The 17,886-nt window shown below is 33.0% G+C and overlaps 1 protein-coding gene, 2 long non-coding RNA genes and 2 pseudogenes across 4 annotated transcripts; 3 read left to right on the top strand and 2 right to left on the bottom strand.

Moving 5' to 3' along the window:
- Positions 1 to 230: 230 nt before the first annotated feature.
- Positions 231 to 774, top strand: LOC125592998. The gene is made up of 2 exons (XR_007328862.1): positions 231 to 399; positions 486 to 774. It is a non-coding gene; the product is annotated as an uncharacterized LOC125592998 (long non-coding RNA).
- Positions 775 to 5,707: 4,933 nt separating this feature from the next.
- On the bottom strand, positions 5,708 to 7,264 carry LOC106417453 (annotated as a pseudogene).
- An 867-nt stretch (positions 7,265 to 8,131) lies between these two features.
- Positions 8,132 to 11,153, top strand: LOC106408070. Of its 2 annotated transcripts, XR_007328861.1 has the most exons (7): positions 8,132 to 9,628; positions 9,707 to 9,888; positions 9,978 to 10,243; positions 10,354 to 10,450; positions 10,562 to 10,686; positions 10,765 to 10,852; positions 10,930 to 11,153. It is a non-coding gene; the product is annotated as an uncharacterized LOC106408070 (long non-coding RNA). The 2 variants fall into 2 exon arrangements; XR_007328860.1 differs by having other exon boundaries at positions 8,134 to 9,628; positions 10,562 to 10,852.
- A 6-nt stretch (positions 11,154 to 11,159) lies between these two features.
- LOC106393636 lies at positions 11,160 to 14,112 on the bottom strand. Its single transcript, XM_048768807.1, has 2 exons — positions 11,975 to 14,112; positions 11,160 to 11,862 (listed from the first exon to the last, which is right to left on the bottom strand). The coding sequence occupies exons 1-2, from the start codon at positions 12,370 to 12,372 to the stop codon at positions 11,655 to 11,657; spliced, it is 606 nt and encodes a 201-aa protein (XP_048624764.1). The 5' UTR covers positions 12,373 to 14,112; the 3' UTR covers positions 11,160 to 11,654.
- A 1,031-nt stretch (positions 14,113 to 15,143) lies between these two features.
- On the top strand, positions 15,144 to 17,201 carry LOC106417456 (annotated as a pseudogene).
- Positions 17,202 to 17,886: the final 685 nt, after the last annotated feature.

Below are 17,886 nucleotides of genomic sequence, written 5' to 3'. Positions count from 1 at the left end.
ATTATTATATATCATACTACCACAAATATTAAATTTAATAATTGAAATACTTATATATATTTCAAAATTTTATATATTAACTATTAATTTCGGATTTTTCGGTTTACCCGTTCGGATTTGGTTAATAACACTTCGGGTTCATATATTTTTTGTACCACTCTACATGACCCGTTCGGGTATTTTTACATTTTGGGTCGGATAACGGGTCGGATTTTTTGGTTTGGGTTCGGTTCGGATTTTGGGTTCCGGATTTTATGCCCGATCGATAAACCAAAAGTACAGCTGGAGAAGAGAGTGAGCGTCAGCTGGGCGAGAAATTACTTTCATGGTTAATCCGTACAAAGACTTGGTCAGCAACGGTCTCGCTTCTCTTTTTTCTCTTCTGGCTATGTGTCACCGGTAAGTTACCGTCCGTCGGACTTTGTTTTTTTTTTTCTGTTATTTCTTTATGTGCATTTCCATGATTTAAGTTTTTAATCTTTCAGTTAGGTTTCTAGATCTTGATCTCCAAATTTAATTTTTGATGGTTGGGCTTATCAGTGGAGGTTCATCCGGCTGCTTGTCTATCGTGGATCTTCTCTTTCCGATATAGTTTCCTACTCTCGATTTTTTTGGTGTTCTTTGAGTCTTTGGTTTAAATCTCGTTTCATGGACTTTTTGCATTCACTGATAATTTATTTGGTTGTTTTTGCTTCTTGTGTTAGTATTATTGTGGTTGGATTCTTATCTCTGCTTGCTTCAGGAATCGGGATAGTTCATGATTTGTTGTTTCTATTGTCCGTCTTCGTTTAAAAGTTCTCCAGCTCGGTTTCAAGAAATTGAGGCTTCGGCTCTTTATGCATCTTGTTGTAGGACATTAATAGTTAAATGTAGGTATGAGCATTTTATCCAGGCCCAAAAACTGAAATCGGAACCGACCAAAAATACCTGACGCGAAACCAAACCGAAAATATACAAGTATCTATTAGGTTCAAAATTATTCTACTTGAAAGAACCAGAACCAAAAAGAACCGACCCGAATAGATCCAGACCCAAAAAGAACCGATTCATACCTGACTTTAAAACATGAATATCCAAAATTATGAATTTTGTGTTCTATTTTCTATATTTTCTTTTATGATTTAGTTGAAATATCTTTTTGTTAATAATATTTGTTATTATCTTATAGCATTTTCAAGTAATATGAAGCTTTAAATGTAAAATTTAGAGTTTAAAACTGTTTATTTTAATTATTAATAGTTTCTTTTGTGTTATTTCGTAAAATTTTAGATATATATGATAGATTTTGATTAAATTTGAGGGGTTTGGTTATTTTGTGTTTTTCAAATTTTAAATATCCGAATCCGATCAGGACCCAAAAGTTATGGATATTTTAATTATAGATCTAAACCGACCCGGATCCGGAAAGAATCGATACGAATCCATACGAAAATTATAAGTGTCTATTAGGTCAAAAGGTCTAAGACCTGAAATATCCGAGAAACCGAGACAAACCAACTTGAATCTGACACGAGACGAACGGCCCAAATCTGACCCAAAAATCCGGTTAAAGGTATATCTTTCATCTTTCTGGGTTAGTTTGTTTGTGTGTGTTGAAAATATATAATGAAGTATGATTGCTTTCTAGTAAAGTCTAATTGTTGATGTGCGTTTATCCTCTCTTTTTCAGGTGATTCTTCTCACTTACATAAGTTATTTGATTGATCTAGATATTCTTGCGGGTTGATCCTCAAATTTTGTTGGTTATTTTTTATTTCCGATCTCTGGAGAATTCATTTGTTTCTGCCAGGCTGTCATCAAACTAGAATATCCAAGCCTATGGAATTGATTGGTTGAGTTTTATTTACCTACTTTAGTTTTACTAGAGATTTCCCCTGGCCCAGGTTTTTTTCCTATATATTTAAATTTAATTTAGATTATTTTATAATTTATATTTGAGTATGTACTTTTTATAGTTAGACTAATTACACTATAAATTATTAGAAAATTTTACATTTTTTGTATTGTTTTTGGTGACTACAATTTTAAAATTATTGAAATTCAATTTTTGTTTTCAATATCAGAAAATACACACTGGTGAGCATGTTGAATATTTTTTTTATTAATCTTATTTAAAATTCAATTATTTTTTCTCGTTTATTAGAGTTTCAATGAAAATGTGGTTAAATTAATATATAACCAAACTTTGTTTTAACATTAAAATCATCAAATGTTGATCAATTTGAGCTGATACACTTTGTTGGTTCGATTCGAGTTGTGTTCTTCTCGACTCAGAAGCTCATAGGTTAAGAACCAGTTCTTGTGAGTTTCTTCTTTATATATATCTTTATCATATATCTCGTCTTCGATGGAGAACAATCATTTGCTAGCTTTTTTCCGCACTATGCGAGGATTATACATACTATATATTATACAATTTCATTTAATTGTATAGAAATAAGGTTTTTTAGAATGTGTCTACCAAACACATATTCTTGTTTTTAATATAATTATGTGTTGGATAATTATATGTTTTATATGTATAATTTAAAACACAGTATATATTATATCTATTTTAAACATGTAAATTATTTTCTGAAGCTAAATAACTTGTTGAAGTTCTATGTCTTTTTTGAAGTTGGATAGAAAATATCAGTGTCACTGAGTTGGATATTGCAAGAAACAATTATAAATAGAAAAATACATAAATATCAGTAAACATTCCAATCAAACCTGAGCCAATGACGTTTTCAAATTGCAACAACCTATAGTCACAATTAAAAATAAACCATACAAAAAGAACACATTCATATGAACACTTCTTCCTAAGGTAGCACGAAAGCTTCATCAGACATTATCTTCTCACTCCGAAGCCAAAATTGGAATCAGAAGCTTGTAAAAACTTTCAGAATCTTGCTTCCGAAACACTTAATAATCTCCTTAAACACATGTTGGAAGCTTACACTTCCGTTTTGGGAATAACATTTCGGTTTTTAAAACCCAATGTCATAAATAAGTAAGAAAATACAAAATTATGTTATTACATTTTTATTTTATTATATTAAATCCCAAAGTTAAAAGTATTGAAATAGAAAACACATATGCAGATATTAAAATATTACTATAAATTATCTTTGTGAGCAATAGTTTTTAAGATATATTATATTGTGTGTCAATTATTTATGAAATATTAAACCAATCAATTTGTCTAATTACATATTCTGTTATTATGAATTATCACAATTATACTATGAAGTCAGAAAATTGATGTAAAATTACTAAAAAATGAATAAGTGAATTTTGTTTTAATTTGAGTTATTTAATTTTTAGTCCTATATGTTATAAAATTATCCTTATATTTTATATATATATATATATATATATATATATTTGAATGTATGTTTTCAATATGTATCTGCTTCCTATTTGTTTTTTTTTTCTTAAATTGCTTCTGCATATGATTCATTTTAATGATTTATAATCCGTTCATGTATTTTTCGTACTTATATTGGGTTCAATTTAGATACTATTGGATATATCCAAACTATGTATTAAATATATTCAATATATATAACATTGATATCTTACTTTTCCATCATCTTATATATGTACTATTAATATATTTGTGCTCGAACTAACCCAAATATCCAAAAATAAATTTAATTTCAAATTATCAAAATACTTAATATATCAACAAAAGACACATAATATTTGAAATTGAGGAAATAAATATATTAAAGGGTGAAATCTTATATTATTTTTGGATATGTTTGGATTGACTTTGGATATCGGGCATTATCTAATCGGGTTCCATATTCTAATTTCTTCCAACTTAATATCCGTTCAGTATTTTAATAGATCCAACCGGATTTAAGTTATAGTATTTTGAATCGGCGGATTTGGGGACGGATTTTATACCCAGCTCTAATATAGATGACATGTCATTTTCTAACAATTTGATTGATTCAATTAATTTTTTTAGGTGGATAACTTAAAAAGTTTTCAAATGAATCGCGGAAAGCAAACTTATGTTGTTATATTATATTTATTTATGTATATATAATCTATGTATAATGATAGTGTAATATAGAAAGATACATTATTATTTATTTTTTGTAACTTCAGAAAGATACATTACTAAAATTTGAAATTGGTCGAATTTGAAATTTGTTGTGTATTAATATCCAAATGAAATAGTCAGCAAAATGAATAAAATGGCAATTAAATATATGTAAATCTATTTTTTTATCTTGTTTAGTTGAATTCTCATGAAAAGAAATCGCTAGGTTAACAAATGTTTCATATAATATTTTTATTAGGACTCTAGAGAACTATATTTTTGAGTTTTCTTTGGTCAAAACTGAAAAATTTAAATAGGAACTGAAAAGTTCATGACGATCAAAATTTAGTTCATATCTTAACTTTATCACGAAAACAAAAATTTATGCTTTTGCATATTTCTCAATGTTCTCATAGACTTTCAAAGAATATATTAGCTTAGTCTAAATCAGTAAATTTTTTTTTTTGTTGCGAAAATAATGTATCAGAGACTTGAAAGTTGAACTCATATTATTATAACTGTACATAAGAGTTTGAATCTCCAATAGACACCAATAGATATTGATATCGACCTTCATATTTAGTTTGATCTAAAGAGTCTCTATCCAAGTTATAGCAAAAGATTATAAAAACTCTGAGAAATATTGTTTTTCCTCTTCAGTGATTTAAAGACCTTCACAAGCATTGTCAAAACCAAAAGGATAGAGAGAGGTTACGGGGTCTGAGCTGCAGCCTCAGTAGCAGCAAAGAGATGCTCCTCTTTAGATCTGCCTCTGCCTCCAGAACTTGTTGATCTGTTTATGGGTTATGCTGTCTCCCTCAGCCTCTCTTGATTCATATCTTGGAGATGGTGGAAGTGATGGAGGATGAGGCACCAATCACTTCAAACTCAAATTCTCATACTCATCCATTATCTGCTTTTTCATATTCCCACCAACTTCAGCCTCACCAGATACAACCAAAAGATGGCACATAGATGCTACTGAATCAAACCCTCAAACTAAAGAGATACACCTAAGATTTCTACCAAATAATTATCAACGCCACGCCTACTCTTCCTATTTAACTTGTACGTTAAGACAAACTATAAACTTAATTAACTGTAGAAGAAAAAGGCAAGTAGCTGTAACTTCTCATCGTCATTCAATGATAATGCAAGGATAATGCTATCCATGGCTATATGAAACATCTCTCATCAGATCCACCACTTGGTTTTGTTGTCCTCTTTTGCATCTTCTAAGTATCTCAGCCTCGAGTACTTCTCTCCAATGCTTTTGTATATCTACATTATCAGAATCACTAACACAGCTCAATATTTGCAAATTAAATTGTTCCACGTAAGCTTATGTTGTAACAATAAATGATGTATCACTTCGACAATGGCAGGTTTCATGTCACAACACTGTCCTTTGGCTACAAATATGAATAAGCAAAAAATGAGTTGGACAGTTAGTTATTTTCACATACAGAGGCAAAAACATATCATCTGCCACATAAATTTACAGCTCAAGAATCAAAAGGGATGTGTTGTAGTGTAAGGATCCTACATGAAAAGTATGATTCCCATCCTCTAAATCTTCAACGACTGCAACCAATAAAAGTTAGCTTAGGGCCCGAAACAATTCTAGAACGCCCATCAAAGAGAAGTTCAGTGACTGGAATGAGTGTACTACGATCTGCCAACCCAGATACAACACAACACATCAAACGCATGTCCTCTTCCACAAAGGTCTGCATTCATCCATATTACCTTAAAGTGATCAGATTTCGTGGGTTTATGCTTCCATAGAAACCTGGTTTCTTGTTGATGAGCGTCGAAGAAGTTGAACGCCCATCTCCTTCTATCTTTATGGATAGTCTCTGCTGATTACGTCGACAACAGAATATTATCTTTGAGTAGAAAAGATGTATACACTGATAAAGAGTTTATGTATTCACCTCATCTGCTTTTTTGCACATAAACTTTGAGATCAACGTTTGTCTTGGACTTTCAGGCGAATCGAAATCGGAGCTTTCATCTGAAGATGAATCCAACTCATCAAAAGGGTCCATTACTGTAAACTGATTCTTCTCCCTCATTGCTAATATATAGTAGTCATATGTTCTCATCCCCTTCAAGTATTTGAGCACTACTTGTTTAACGAAATCTAAAGCATAGTAACTCTGCTAGCTTTATGGCTAGGAGACAGTAAGGGTCACCTTTCTTATGAAAACGACATGGAAGAGGAAAAGCTGCCGCAAGGATGTTGGACCATAGGCCGTTAACAAAACCAATATAACATGTAAGAAAACAAAACATTACAAACTTCATAAGCGAAGAGAAGTTGCATCAGATTTTATGAGACATAAGCAAGTGTGAAGAGCATACATATATTGTAGCAAGAGCTCATCTAGGGAACTTTACATGAAGCCTTCGCTTCAATTTTGTTTCCATCCCTTTCTTGTCCACAAAACACCTGAAAAATATGTTAATGGTTGTTCCACTTCCACCTTCTATCATTAGCTGTTGCAACAAAAGCATGTTGATATCGTGACTTGAATGAGCTAAAGGTTTTTGTTTCAAGTATTTGAGAGAGAGAGAGAGAGAGAGGCGGCAATACACATACCATAAGCAAGACAAATGGTATAGTTCCTTTTCCCAACGTAGTTATTGATCCACTGATTACACCAAATACACAAAGAGAAAGCTTATGGGTGAACAAACAAACAAAATAATAGTTTTAGATTTAGATGTTAAACCACCAAACCTTACCCTTCAATGGTGATCAAATCCTTCAATACCCGATTACATGTCCTGCAATGTTTACTACTGAGTTTAACATAAATAAAAGCACAAAGAAATCGCCTATAGAAGTCCTAACTTGCATAATAAAAGTGGCTCTGAAAAAGGCAAACCTCTACATCACAAAGTCAGCAATAAGAGATATAATCTTCCTCCTATTTAAGGTCTAGTGTAACAGCATCATCTTAAATGGCAAGTGGAAACGGGTCTGATAGAACTCCTCAAAATCTTCCTCTCTAACCTCCTGTAAAACCTCACAAACACTTGGATCAAAACAACGTTGAGCACAACATAACCACGCTGATTCTAATCATTGGAAGAGAACAAAAAAAAAATCAAAAGTTATATGTAGTTAAAGGCGAGGAAGGAGGAGCTGATGCGTCGAACCAAAGGTGATGGGATTCATAATCATTATGGGCCAACGCATGGGCTAATGAGAGACATCGACTAAAACAAATAAGAAACAGGTCATGACTAAAGATGCTGACATGTCACGTTTTTAATGGTAGATTTTCTAGAGCCTACGTGGACACCCTCTCCATTGAGCATATTTTGGCTTTTAGTATTGTTAGATTTATTTTTAAATCATTAAATTGTATCAATCATGTTTTACTTTTATTTTTAAAAGTTAAAGACTACATCAAGTTCCTTTTAATTTTACCAATCATATTTTACCTTTATTTTTAAAGCTACTACAAGAAAAAATAAAGTAAACTTTTTTTCTTATGTATTTTAAGCAAAAAAACATACATCTTTCTTTTATACGCTGTAAAATGTGTAAAATGAAAAAAATATCTATAAATTAGATCATAATAAAAATATTTTTATTTAATTTTGGGTGTTTTTTAAAACATATTTTAAATAATATAAAGATTATTTACATATCAAATTTTAAACCAAAGTAGGCTTTGATAATTTATAAATAAATATTAATATAAATTATTTTAGTTGATAAAAATAATAATTTTATATATACATCACAAATTTCACAAATTTTATTTTAAAATACCTATAGTCTATAGCTTACATCTATATAAATTTAACTACACCAAAAGTTTAAAAATGAATTTTATAGTAACAACTTCATAGTTACAACTAACATATCCACATCTAAATTTTACAGATAAAATTTTACAGCCACGATCGAATCAATCATCACCATATATGTGAGCTTTATTTTCTTGTTTAAAATAATTGCACAACTCTGTGACTTGTGATGGATTGGCGGGTCCACCCGTCCCGTTGCGTGTCGAGTCAGTTTTTGATGCAAAAAACTAACCCGCTTGATCCGCAAACAAAAAATCTTAAATCTGCACATGTCATGCCAAAATCCGCGGACAATCCGTCCGATCCAAGGGTAATATTAATTATATTAAAAATAATTATTTCAATTATATACTAATTATTTAAAAAATAATAATATATTTAATATTAAATTAAATAAATATTTTCTATATTTTTACAGTTGGCGGATATCCGCAGTTGAAATTTCGCTGACCCCACAGTCGTTCCGCGTCAAAAACACTCAACACTCAACCCGCATCCGTAAATTAATTTTTTCAAATCACTCGACCGCATTTGGCGACGGATCAAACGAGGTGGGCCCATGGATAAATGATTCAAATTCCAAGCTCTATATGGGACTTTGTCTATGCCTTTTTTTTATATATCAACCAGAGTTCGTCTATGCCTAAACCTGAGGAGCTCCGGGAACATACCAAAGTGGGCTATTAATAATTTTTGTCCAGCACATATTTTGCTGTAATAAATAAAACCTAACCGAAACGAAATTGGATGTTCGGTTTCATCTAGGTGACATTATTTTCACCCAAACCGAATCTAATTTCAATGTCCGAACCTAACCGAGGAAAAACCCAAATTTCGCCTAAGACCTCGTCTTCATCAGGCATTATCCGCCTCCTCGGATAATTTCTGTGTTTTTGTCATATTTAATTTATAAGTTTTTTTTTTCATATTTGCTACGGATGGAGAGAACCAATACGAAAAAGGTGACAAAGAAGTTACACATGGAGGTGATGATTTTGGTAATGTTTCAGCAAAGAAGGCAAATGAAACTACACAATTTCAAGATTGGATTGAAGTTAATAGTAAGAACAGAGAGAATACAAATAGTAAACATGAAAATTACTCAAGTACAAAAGAAATTTTTTATCTGAGTCTTCTTTTAAACAAGATCAAAAGTTCGACCAGTTACGAGGATATACAAACTGTTAATGGGATTTTGTATACTACATTTGAAGATGCTTATAATGCTCTTCTTATTTGAACTATATTTTTTCATGATAAATTTACTTATTTTTAAATTATTTATAGCAAATAAAGTGGAAACCTATAAAAAAAAAATCTGACTTCAACAATATAAACTTTTCAACTAACGAAGATATACAAAGTAATACTAAATACATGCTGGTTTGATATGGTTGGAAATTAAAAACTATGAGTGTTTTGGTTTTTGCAAAGAATAGTATACTCTTACAAAATGGTTTCTACGGATCAAATACAAGATTTCTAAATATAGTGTATGTAATTGTATTAAAACTAATACAATAAAGGTTAGATAAAATACCAACTCAATAAAATTAAATTAACAATTACAATAGATAAATATAGAATAACTACCCACTACTTATCCCACAAACCTTTAAGCCTAATTATTCTCAACTGAACACACGATAGCTTTTCCTGTTCCGGTTCTCTTTATCACCACAGCTTCACCTTCTTTTTTTCCACCATCGTTTCATCTCTATTCTTTTTTCCTCACCATCGTAGCCAAAACACTCTCCACAGGTTTTTGCTTCCCATCAATATTCTTAGAACAATTCTTTTCTTCTTATCTAATACATCATCCACTCTCTATTTCTGCAGAGTATAGGTTGAAGATGCCACTGGAGTATACTCCTCTTTCCCAGCTCAATTCATCTTCCCAGCTCAATTCATCTCAAAAAGAAAGGAAAATTCGAGTGTTGGTCTCACGGGTATGGAACTACTACTCCAAAAATAAACCTGAAGTTGTTCTCGGGATGGAAGCTATCCTTGTGGATGAAAAGGTGTATACACTTTGATATCTAAAAATATTTTGTAGAAACCGTTTGAGTAGTGTCTTAATCTTTAATCTTTAATCTTTCACACTTGACAGGGAGAAAGGATTCAAGCTTCTGTGAAACAGAAGTTGATTAAAAAATTTGGAAGGGACCTAAAAGAAGGAGAGTATCTAGATGTCATGAATTTTGAAGTGTTGGGTAACAATGGTGATTACAGAGGAACCAGACACCCTTACAAGATAAGTTTTATATGGACTACATATATGAAGACCTCTGAGCAGATCCCAAATCTATCTCGCTTCAACTTAAGCCCCTTTTCCAGATATTTTATCTCAGTCCAATGTTGATGATGTCTTCATAGGTATGTTATTCCTCTTAAGTTTTACATATTTTAATCCATACTGAAGTTAGTACATAATTTTCTCATTCAGTATTTACCTAATCTTTCCTCAATTTTCTATTTTTATGTAGACATACTGGGTGAAATTGTTGGCATGGGTGAAATCACTGAGAGGAAGTATGCAGGACATTCAACAAAACTTTTGGATATTCAACTACGAGATCTGAGGTTAGTTGTACAAATATTATAGTTATGTTAGTATTTTAGTTATCTAAAGTTCGTCTTACATTACCGTTATGAAATTTTGATTGCATATTAATTCAATGTTTTTAATTGTAGTGAAACAATCATTGAATGCACTTTATGGAAAAACCATGCTGAGGATGTACACTCTTATGTGAAGAATAACAAAACTGGTCCAGTTATATTGCTTGGCAGTCTTATGAGGACCAAAAAATTCAACAGTAACCATTTTATCATATAAGTACTGTATTTTTAAAAAATATTTAATAACAGTACAAAAGAAATTATTTTATATATAGGTAAAATATCAGTTCAACACTCACGCTTTTCTACAAAGCTTTTTCTGAATGAAGAAGATATAGATGAGATAAGTGAATTTAAGAAAGGGTAAGTTCATCTTTAAATTTACATATTTATCTTTCCTTTTACATTATTTTTTACTAAGACTTTTAAATCAATTTCAGAATGATGAACACTCTTAATCTGGCTCCATGTACGGTTACTTAAATGGTAAAACCCACTTCAAAAGGGAATTCCTTGGTTCTATGCTACGTTACATGGAAACGGAAGCGGATTCACGGAAGCGGAATCGTATGGAAGCGTAGAAGCGAGTTTTTTAAAAAAATTAAGAAGCGGAATCGTATTGGAAGCGTATGTAAATATAATATACATATATATATAATGTAAAGCCAAATATAAAATAACTTCTGAAAATTAAAAGTGTCTAAACCGCACAAATCCAACAAAGTCTTAAATATTAAGCAACTCAACTAAAAATAAAAATGTTCAATGTCAAAGATCAATTGTTTCACTCATTATCATCTTCTCCATCAAACACAACAGCCTCTAGTTCTGGTTCATCAAGGGAAAGATCTTCAAACTCAAGTCTTCCTAGATTAAGCTCATCCAAAGTATCAAATTGGTCACCTCCAACATCACACATCTTGTTAGGACCTTCTTTGTAAGCAGAACTCCTTCTAGATAAGAGACGAAAATTAGTATGCATAAATACCAAATCTTCAGCTCTTTGTGGCATAATCTTGTTTCTTGTTGCAGAATGGATGAACTTATAGGTGCTCCAGTTCCTTTCACAACATGAGGATGAAGAAGGTTGTCCAAGCAACTTAAATGCTAAGGCTTGAAGTTTGGTAGCTGAAGATCCATGAACTGCCCACCATCTTAAAGGTTCTCAGATAAATCTATCATGGATTGCATCAACACTACCAAAATCTTCCAAGCTTAAAGAGAAATTAGAATATTCAATGTTAACCTCTCTCCTTTCATCTTGATTTGGAAAATACTTCATGATGCAATTTTTTCTTTCTCTAGTAATCTCCAAATCTTGATGTGGAGCTTTTCTATTGTTCTCTTCTCCAAGCCACTCTGAGTTATAATATCTGCATCCATCAAAATAAACAATAATAATGTTATTTAAATAACTATCAAAACTGTTTAAATTTAGTTTGTAAGATAATAAATCATATGAAGCATAATAAATTTATAACTTACTTGGGATTTAGAGAATGTGCCATACAATGGAGAGGAGTGTTACTCTTACTCCAACGAGATATCAAAATAGATTGCACAGCATTCCAAAAAACCGAGTCATCTTCAAGTTCCTTCGTTTCCTTTCTGAAGATAGCCTTTTTCACAGTCTGAATCATGGTTTCCCACCATTCATAAACCAGATGAAGTGAAGACTTATCAGTATCAGCAGCTCTAATCACACTATATATCGGCAAAGTGAAAGACAAAGCATATTCAATCTCATCCCAGAACATCTCATCTAATATCTTTTTCTTCACTGCTGATGCTCTTTCTACACCATTATCTTTATAATCATCCCACTTAGGACTGATCACCATTTGTTGTAGCCCAGTTTTTAGTTTCTTGAATCTCTTAAGCATCACAACTGTTGAAGCAAACCTGTAAAAACAAACTTAATAATCTTATTTAAAAAAAAAATCTAATTAAGATTGAACTTAACAAGAGAGAACACTAACCTTGTAGAAGCAATTGTAAGGAGCTTAAGATCACAATGCTCTGTGAACATGACAAGCCTCATTCCATGGTTCATAATGAAGTTCTTGATCCAAGTAACATCCTCACTGATAGACTTTATCCAATAACAAGCATCATACACATCTCCATTGCTTCTTTTATTATCAACTGGTGCACATATGTTCTTGAGTGCAAGATTCAAAGTATGAACCACACATGGTATCCAGAAGATAGTAGGAAACTTAGCTGAAATAAGTGCACCAGCTTTTACACAATTTGAAGCATTGTCAGTGAGTACTTGAACCACATTCTCATGTCCAACCTCCTTAATGCATTCTATGATCATTTCTGCAATCACCTCACCAGTTTTTGTTTCACCTTGAGTGTTGATTGCTCTTAACATTTTGGACCACTCTCATTTGCAGCAATCAAATTTAAGATAGGTCTTCGATGAGGATTTGACCAGCCATCACTACATATGCTAACTCCTTTATGTTTCCATGAATCCTTCAAAGGCTGCAAGTGCACTTCAAGGTTCTTTCTTTCTTTTTGGAGAAGTGTAATCCTCAAAGCATTATAACCAGGAGGAACATAGCCAGGAATTTGTGATGCACGCACAAATGAGTTGCGATAGTGAGGATTTCTTGCAACGTTGAAATACAACCCGCTTGTACAGAACATTCTAAATATTTCACCATCACATTGCTCCCTAGTCTGATTGTTAAATGCTTTTCCTGAATCCATTCCCTTTCTCTTCTTTGAATCGGCTCATTTGTATCAGGAAATTTGTAGCTCTTTGTTGTGGGTAACATTGTTACATCCTTTGATTCCCTTAATTCCCTCTTGTATAAGATGAGTCACAACTCTAGTATAAGATCCAACGTACGTTGTATTGCAATTGCATTCAAACCTCCATGATCCCCCTCCTGCTATCTTTTCAATCTTGTTCACATAAATCCTTAAGGGTGCTTTGTCATCCACATCATCATTATCAGATGGGTTCATACTTCTGAAAAAAAAATTATCATAATGATCAGACGTGGTCGCTTTACTCTACGCAAGGAAACACCAAAAAAAAAAAAAAAATCTCTGTACTTGTTTAATATTAATATAAGACTTTAACCTTAGATTCACAAACCAAATTCAGCTTTAGTTTCAACCAATACTAACCTTCTAATCATCAAACCATACATAAAAGGCTACAAAGTCTCACGTTTCTTTACAAGAGAAGAAGAATATAACAATTAACAAAGAAACAAAAGTCCAAAGAAAATTGCCTTGATCGATTGTTTGGTCTTAGACTCTTAGTACAGAGAAGAAGAAAGATAGCAACTATGAGGTGTAAAAGAGATGAGAATGACGACTCAGAGTCGTAGTCCTTTGAGTTTCCACTTTTTTTTTTAATTAGGGTTTTCAGTTAAGGAAATAAAACATAAAAACATTTATTAATTTTTCTTTTTTTTTATTTACGATTCCAATATTAGATTTACATGCTTCTAACTAGGAATCATTGATTCCAATACGCTTCCAAATCTGGTTTTTTCGGAACCGCGATTCCGACACGCTTCCGGCCGCTTCCACCCGCTTCCGACTCCGCTTCCGCTTCAGAATCAGGAATCTTGGCTTTGGACACGCTTCCATGCAACGTAGGTTCTATGTTGGATGCAAAGGCTGTTGTGGGAAAGCTACACCATATTTCAACCCAATGACTGAGGAAATTGAGGCCAACAAATATGCATGCGACTCTTGCGAGAAGGATGAAACCATCACAAGTATACGGTAGTATTAAGTTCTATATAATATTAAATTTTACTTTTAACAAAACTCTTATATTCCTTAATTTATTATGGACTTTGATTATATTAACATCAGGTACAAACTGCAAGTCAAAGTAGCTGATCATACTGGAAGTACATCTTTTCTATTATTTGATAGAGAAGTTATACAACTCATTCATAAATCTGCTTATGAATTGCTTGAACAACAAGTGCAGGTGTGTTTCCCATTGATTCTTCATTTATTTCATGTTAGTATGATGAATGGTCTGAATATAAAATAAAATCTCAGACATGTTCTTCTTCCATTCTTTTTTAGTTTAACCATGATGATGAAATTCCTCAAGAACTATTGGATTTGGAAGGAAGAAAGATTGTTTGGGTTATCCGTGTAAAGGGTACGGTGAAAAAGCCTCCAAATCCCGGTTAAGATTAAAGATATGAACATATCTTTTTTTTTAAACAAATTTAGATATTACTGCAAGATAATACTGCCAAAAAGTTTTAACAGATTTACTTCAATATTATCCATAATTATAATATATTTAAAGATTACTAATTTATTTACATTTATACTTATAATAAGATTATTCAAATTAAAAAAAAAAAGATTTTTGCCCGTGCATAGCACGGGAAGGAACACTAGTTTTCTATATTTTTACAGTTGGCGGATATCCGCAGTTGAAATTTCGCTGATCCAACAGTCGTTCCGCGTCAAAAACACTCAACACTGAACCCGCATCCGTAAATCAATTTTTTCAAATCACTCGACCGCATTTGGCGACGGATTAAACGAGGTGGGCCCATGGATAAATGATTCAAATTCCAAGCTCTATATGGGACTTTGTCTATGCCTTTTTTTTATATATCAACCAGAGTTCGTCTATGCCTAAACCTGAGGAGCTCCGGGAACATACCAAAGTGGGCTATTAACAATTTTTGTCCAGCCCATATTTTGCTGTGATAAATAAAACCTAACCGAAACGAAATTGGATGTTCGGTTTCATCTAGGTGACATAATTTTCACCCAAACCGAATCTAATTTCAATGTCCGAACCTAACCGAGGAAAAACCCAAATTTCGCCTAAGACCTCGTCTTCATCAGGCATTATCCGCCTCCTCGGTTCCAAGGAATTTTCTCAAATCGAATTGATCTTTAGACCAGTGCTAATGGAGAAAGAGAGTAAAGCCTCGACCTTGAAGTCGGATCAGAAGGTTATTGTTCTCCGTTCGGTAGCTCAGTACTTGGAGCGATGTGGGTTTTCTAAATGCTTCAAGAAACTGCTCTCCGAAGCTGAAATCGAGGTTCGCTTTCAATTGAATAGCTGTTGAATTAGATGATATAGCTGTAGGGAATGTGTGATCTTTTGTTGCTGTTTCAGAAGAAGGAATTGGATAGTAGCTTACCGGATCTTGATGAAGTTTTCTGCCAGTTTTTTAACAAGAGGTAGGCTTTTGCTCGCTTGTTTCTTAATTAACAATATAGGGTTTACTGGTTGACTCATTCTGACGTTTCTTCTCTTCTTGTAATGTATAGCTATGTTGAAGCTGTGGAGGTTAAAGAATCTGGTGATGATAATGAGGATGGGAAGAAGAAAGCAGCAAGTGTAGATGAGAATGGATCTGATGATCACGAAAAGGACGAGAAGGCTAAGAAGGAGAAGAAGAAGAAGAAAAAGAAGGAACCAGAGGTGGAGGTCAAAGAGACTGATGCTGAGATTGAAGACGGACTGAAAGAGAAAAAGAAGAAGAAGAAAACAAAACCAAGTCAAAGTCTAGGCCTAGCGAGGCTGATGAGGATGATAAGGAGAAATCCTCCAAGAAAAGGAAAAGATCAGAGCCTGAAGAGACAAAAGAACAGACTGAGGAGGAGGATGATGAGGAATCAAAACGTAGGAAGAAGGATGAGAGTGTAGTAGATGAAACACCTGTTAAGAAGCAGGCTGCTGATGTTCAGGAAAACGGTAACGTTGAGAAGAGCGAAAAGAAATCAGGAAAAGGGCTTTCTAACTCAAAAGAGGTAAACTGCTTTTGCATCACTTTTGATTTATCTTTTTGGGATAGGTGATTAGTGTACTCCTTGCTTATTCCAACGTTTGATTTTACAGCCGAAGAAACCGTTTCAGAGAGTGAACGTTGAAGAGATTGTCTTCACTGACGAGAGGCTTAAAGACAACTCTTATTGGGCAAAGGTTTGTATATAATCTCCATTTTTCTGCCTTTGATAAGCAATCTTTGTTTTAACCAAATGCTTTTGTTGAAGTTTACTTCTTTGTGTCTTGTAGGATGGTGCTGATTCGGGTTATGGTGCTAAAGCTCAAGAGGTTCTAGGACAAGTCAGAGGAAGGTAAGGAGCTCCTCAGCCTTTGGACTTTGTTATATATGTATTTAGTCTTTTGGGGGTGTTGGTTCGGTTTCTCTCTGTTATTCGGGTCTGAAAATTCATAAACATAATATGTTACTATGATCTTTAGTTAGGCATTAACAATTAGGGGTGTTGTTTTGGTTACTGTGTCTGGTTTGGAGTGCTTGTTTCGGCTTTGATCACACTAACTTCGGTTTAGATTTGGTTTGGTTCCTGTCTTGACCTCTAAACTTTCGTTTTTTGGTTTGTTTAAGGGGTTTCCGACATGAGAAGACGAAGAAGAAACGAGGAAGCTACAGAGGAGGAGAGATCGATGTTCGGTCACATTCAGTTAAGTTTGAGTACTCAGACGATGAATGATGATCATTGACAAGCAACACACTGGTCTTTTATCTTTGTTTCCTTTGCTTCATTTTTAAAAATTATCAGTTTTGCTTTGCTTATTTCAAAATGTAAAACTATTCGGATCTAATTAACCCCGAAACAGGGCTCAAGTTTTGTCTGTGTTGATTGTCTCATTTGAAACTTGTAAGAACATGAATCTGTTTCAGTTTCTTGTCACTGCACTTTGAGAGAGAGCAGCTAACTTGCTTCAGGAGTTGGGCTTTGGGCCTATATTAGTAGATTTGGGCTCATTTTGCTTTATTAGTCAAAAAATTAATTCATATAGTTTCCTCTTATTAAAGCTACTTCTTTTTTTGGTAATAGGTTTATTGCCGTATCGCTAATGACTTGATTTGTGAACTGTGATTTATTCTATACTTTCTTGTCAAATTTAGTAGAAAGTATTTTGGGGAAAAAAAGTAAAGAGAAGTATCTTTCCTGTGGACCTATCATGGTCTCTTGCGTTTTGGTTAGGCAAAGTGTTATTACTATTAATCTCATAATTAATCACTGAAAGTTTGTTACTCGAATATTTATTTTTGAATAAATGTTGTTATATAAATGTCAGTTGGTTCTTTTTGTTAGCCAAGCATCCAATGCTTGAAGTTAGTGTTTTTTTTTGCGTGTTTGTAAATTTACCAACCTGTTTTCTTCGTGGTCATGATTAGACATACGTAAAACACCGGATATATATTCTAAACACACAGATTAATTAAAAGTGTTAAAAATAACGTCGGCATACAAAATATATGCTAAAAGATAGGAGTACATTTTTAGTGTGAACTATACGGTTCCAAAGTAACATCACATCCCACCTATAATTATTTTCAGGTTACGGAATCAACTCCCGTTGTTTCTCTTTTGGTTAAAGTAGTATTAATGATAACGATGTGATT

Source organism: Brassica napus, chromosome C9, assembly GCF_020379485.1.
Source record: "Brassica napus cultivar Da-Ae chromosome C9, Da-Ae, whole genome shotgun sequence".
NCBI lineage: Eukaryota > Viridiplantae > Streptophyta > Magnoliopsida > Brassicales > Brassicaceae > Brassica > Brassica napus.
Note: the sequence above shows the minus strand (reverse complement) of the source record. Positions and strands in the feature narration are given on the sequence as shown.

Coding starts and splice junctions, on each gene's coding strand:
- LOC106393636 (XM_048768807.1), bottom strand. CDS start 12,372: ATGCTTAAGAGATTCAAGAAACTAAAAACTGGGCTACAACAAATGGTG. Junction 11,863..11,974: donor GCACATTCTCTAAATCCCAA/GTAAGTTATAAA, acceptor TGATGGATGCAG/ATATTATAACTCAGAGTGGC.